The sequence below is a fragment of the Hipposideros armiger genome, unplaced genomic scaffold (genome assembly GCF_001890085.2).
Source record: "Hipposideros armiger isolate ML-2016 unplaced genomic scaffold, ASM189008v1 scaffold_295, whole genome shotgun sequence".
Lineage (NCBI taxonomy): Eukaryota > Metazoa > Chordata > Mammalia > Chiroptera > Hipposideridae > Hipposideros > Hipposideros armiger.
Window position 1 is genome coordinate 8482 of NW_017731645.1, and position 3659 is coordinate 12140.

General features: G+C 59.2%; 1 protein-coding gene across 1 annotated transcript in view; it reads left to right on the forward strand.

Annotated features, from left to right (window-relative positions):
- Positions 1-3659, forward strand: part of LOC109391515 (dipeptidyl aminopeptidase-like protein 6) — a 51752-nt gene that overhangs the window by 7809 nt on the left and 40284 nt on the right. The window contains exons 2-4 of the mRNA XM_019659114.1: positions 24-115; positions 1033-1080; positions 2666-2784. Coding sequence (XP_019514659.1) covers positions 24-115; positions 1033-1080; positions 2666-2784 — 259 coding nt within the window. The remainder of the gene's footprint in view (positions 1-23; positions 116-1032; positions 1081-2665; positions 2785-3659) is intronic.

Genomic DNA, 3659 nt, shown 5'->3' on the forward strand with positions numbered 1-3659 from the left:
AGGCCGGGCCCTCTGTGTTCCAGCCCAACAGCAGCAGTGACAACATACAGTCCATCACCTCTGGGGACTGGGATGTGACCAAGATTCTGGCATACGACGAGAAGCGGAGTAAAATGTGAGTGAGCAACGGGCCCTGCCTCCCGGTCAGGTCACAGCCCCACGGCCCATCCCCCTGCTGACCGCAACGCATCCACTAAATTATGCTCAGTTAAATTAGACTCACTGAGCGCAGACTGCAGCCCAGGGGCTCGGGATGTCCCCCTTAGACAGTGTCACAGGGTCCGGGTGTCTTCACGGGCATATGCGTGCTCACCTGTCTGACACCCCCCCCCCTCCGCGGGCACCAGGAGCTGCCCTGGTGAAGCCGAGCGGGCGGGCAGACCCGTGGGCTGAGACAGTGCTGGGCCAGGAGCACACCTCGCAGTTCGGAGGGTCACTGAGGCGTTGCCAGTCCGGGCACCATGCTTTATGCACATAATCCCGTGTGACACGGTGGTCTCTCGACGTAGGTGTACTGCCTTCCCCATCTCAAAAATAAATGAGCTAAGACAAAACGAAGTCAAGTGATTTAGCCCTGGTTATTCAGTCATTAACGGGGAGCTGGACTCTCCTCGGACAGCGGGGAGGCCAGGCCCCCGGTCCACACGTGCTCCCTGATCATGTGGCGAGAGCCCAGGTTTCCACACCTGGGGCTCTAGGTGAAAATGCCAGTGAGAGTTACTGGCCCAGAGTTCACATCTGCACTGGTAGTGAGCGGGGCCCCTGCCCTCCAGGCCAGGATCCTGTAACAAAATTCCTGCATCTGAGTCCAAGGTACAGGACCCCACCCTCGCCCCTGCGGCAGAGTCCTGAGCCTGGCTGGGACACCCAGGCCAGCAGCGGCTCAGCCCACCCACACACTGAGGGGAGCCCTGCTCACCCCAGCCACTGAACGGGGGTCCCTGGGAAGGGGGTGCAGAGGCGGAGCCTGGCAGGTGGGATGCACGCTGCCTGGGAGCCCGCTAACCCCAGCACCCTTGCTTGTGTCTGCAGCTACTTCCTGAGCACAGAGGACCTGCCCAGAAGACGGCAGCTGTACAGGTACGTGGGGCCCTGCTGCGCACGGAGGCTCTGCTGCGGGAGGGCGGTGGGCGGGCGGAAATGTGCCCTTCAGCCGGCCGCCCATTCGGGAGGCAGAGAAGGAATCCTACCACACGCGCAGGGATGTCACGTCAGGAAAGCGCGGAGGACATGCGCTCAGGCCACCAGATGTGAAGCGTTATTTTATTTTTCTGCTTCTGTCGCCTTGAGTGTCGCCCCTGTTACAGTGCCTCTTGATAACCGGTGGGCTTCTAACCCTCTTTGCTTTTCACTGTTATTAAAATGCGGACTTGGAGGGGTTGTCTAACCTGGGTTTTTTCCGGAGGGAGAGCCTGGCTTGGGAAGCCCACTGGAGTGGGGCCGGGGCAGGAGGTAGGAGGGCGGCTCCACCTGCCCCGCGTCCCGGCTGCCTTGCTGTGTGACGCCATCCAGTTCCGTAAACTCAAGGGGGTCGGGGTGGGGTGGTGACCTCCGAATCCTGGAGAAGGCTAGGGTTTTTCCAGGGTCTGCCCATCTGCAGCATAAATCCTGTCAGCTGCGCAGTTACTATTCTGACTAAAGGTGGTGGTTCTGAAGTGGGGTTCACAGAGAGCAGTGGGGCGACCTGTGACGTACTCGAGGCTTTCCAGACGGAGGGTGGCAGCTGGTTACAGCCACACGCACAGGGGCCGCTGAGGAGGACCCCAGGTTTCACGTAGACCTAAGGGCTTGAGGCAGGCGACTCACAGCCTGACAGCCGCGGCCTGGCCACCCCACCCACAGCTGGATGGCTGTGTCCCCTCCCACCCGCTGGCCCCACGCAGAGAGAGTAAAAGGGCCAGCAGAGGGGTCCTTCGGCAGATCTATGGGGCCACAGACGTGCTTCCCGCTGTGGACTGTTCATCCTGCATGTCTGTCAGGATAACTCAGATGTGTCCTGTCACCAAGTTCGTCAGAGGTGACCAAGTCACACCGCCGAGCTTCTCTGGCACACTGCTCGAGGGTTGTCTTCTCTGCCCCGTGAAATAGCTTCGCCTTTGTAGGCAGGTTTCGTATTGGGACCTTGCAGTGTGGACCGCTCCTACACAAAGTGCCCAGATAAGACCCCCTCCCCCCCAGGTACCTGAGAAGATCCCTCGGCATCTCCTCCATTTTGAAAACGCCTTTTAGGCCTTTTTGACGTGAAATCGCACCTGACCAGAGTGGTCCTGAGGTGCCTGTTCTTCTAGGTCCACTGAGTGAGAAGCAGCGTCTCACCATGGGTACGAAGTACTAGGTAATAACACCAGACACTGCAGCGTCCTTGTGTCGGGGACGTGCCCGGGCCTGGTAAAAGCGTAGGTGACCAAGGAGACCACTCCGTAGAGCAGGCGTGCTGAGAGCTCCTCCAGGTGGAGGGTCTGCCTGCCAGGGAAGGTGAGCGCGGGCCTCCCAGCAGTCAGGTGCAGGAGCGAGGCCCAGCGGTGAGGGTCAGGGTCAGGGGCGCCTGAGCTGCTTGGGTGGAGAGAGCTCAGCCAGCTGGAGACGCCCAGCAGGGGGCTGGGCCTTGACCTTGGGGACAACTTCCTCCCGGCTGAGTTCACCTCTGTCGCCTTCCCTCCTGCAGCGCCAGCACCGTGGGCAACTTCAACCGGCAGTGCCTGTCCTGCGACCTGGTGGAGAATTGCACCTACTTCAGCGCCTCCTTCAGCCACAACATGGACTTTTTCCTGCTCAAGTGCGAAGGTACGTTCTGGCCACCATGCCTGGCCCAGCCCTAAATCCACGCTTAGATCCAGGGCGGGCATACCTGCAGGCAGGGGAGACAGACCTTATTCCAGGTCAGGTGAGGGTCCTGCCCCACCGATGACACTGGCCGACAGGAGCAGGGCCTCTGGTCACCTCCCAGGCAGCTGCAGTGCGGATATCCTGCACTGTCACCGGAGGGCCCACATGCTGTGCCAGTCAGCCCCAAAGCCCGCCCACATTTTCCATCTCAAAGGTCCCGGCAGCAGCTTGGGGTTAGTGTCTCACACGCTGATTGGACCCGGTCATCTATAAAGGTCAACTTCCTAAGCAAATGGAAGGTTGAGGTTGTATAAAGGAAGTCTCAGCTCCTTCTGGAGCACTGCCATGTGAGTTCCCGCCTGGAGGGACTCATGCTGGGGGCAGGGGATGTCATTTAATGTGGTCAGTGCCATTACAAAGATGTGTGCAGGGCCTGGGGGAATTCTTGTTCTGTGCTTCCCGGGAGCCAACAATATGCATTTGAATGAGACCTCGTCCTTGACCTTGGGGAGGTTACAGACACATGGTGAGATGCTACCTAACAAAAACCCATCGATGTGGGACCCAGAAGCTGCTCTGAAAAGCCAGCCGTCAGCCTCCTTCCTCCTGCTAGCAGAGCCCTGTGGCAGATGAGCAGATTCAGACACTTTATACCTCTTGCCCCGAAAGCACGCGGCTAGTTAGGGGCAGAGCCAGCACTGGAATCAGCACCTTTTCCACGTCTGCGTACTCCAGTGCCTGTCAACACCACTTTTACTCCCTCTCCTGCACAGGGAGAAACTAGCATTTTCGCTGATTATTTTCCATTACCGTCTCTTCTGCAGACCTAAGTG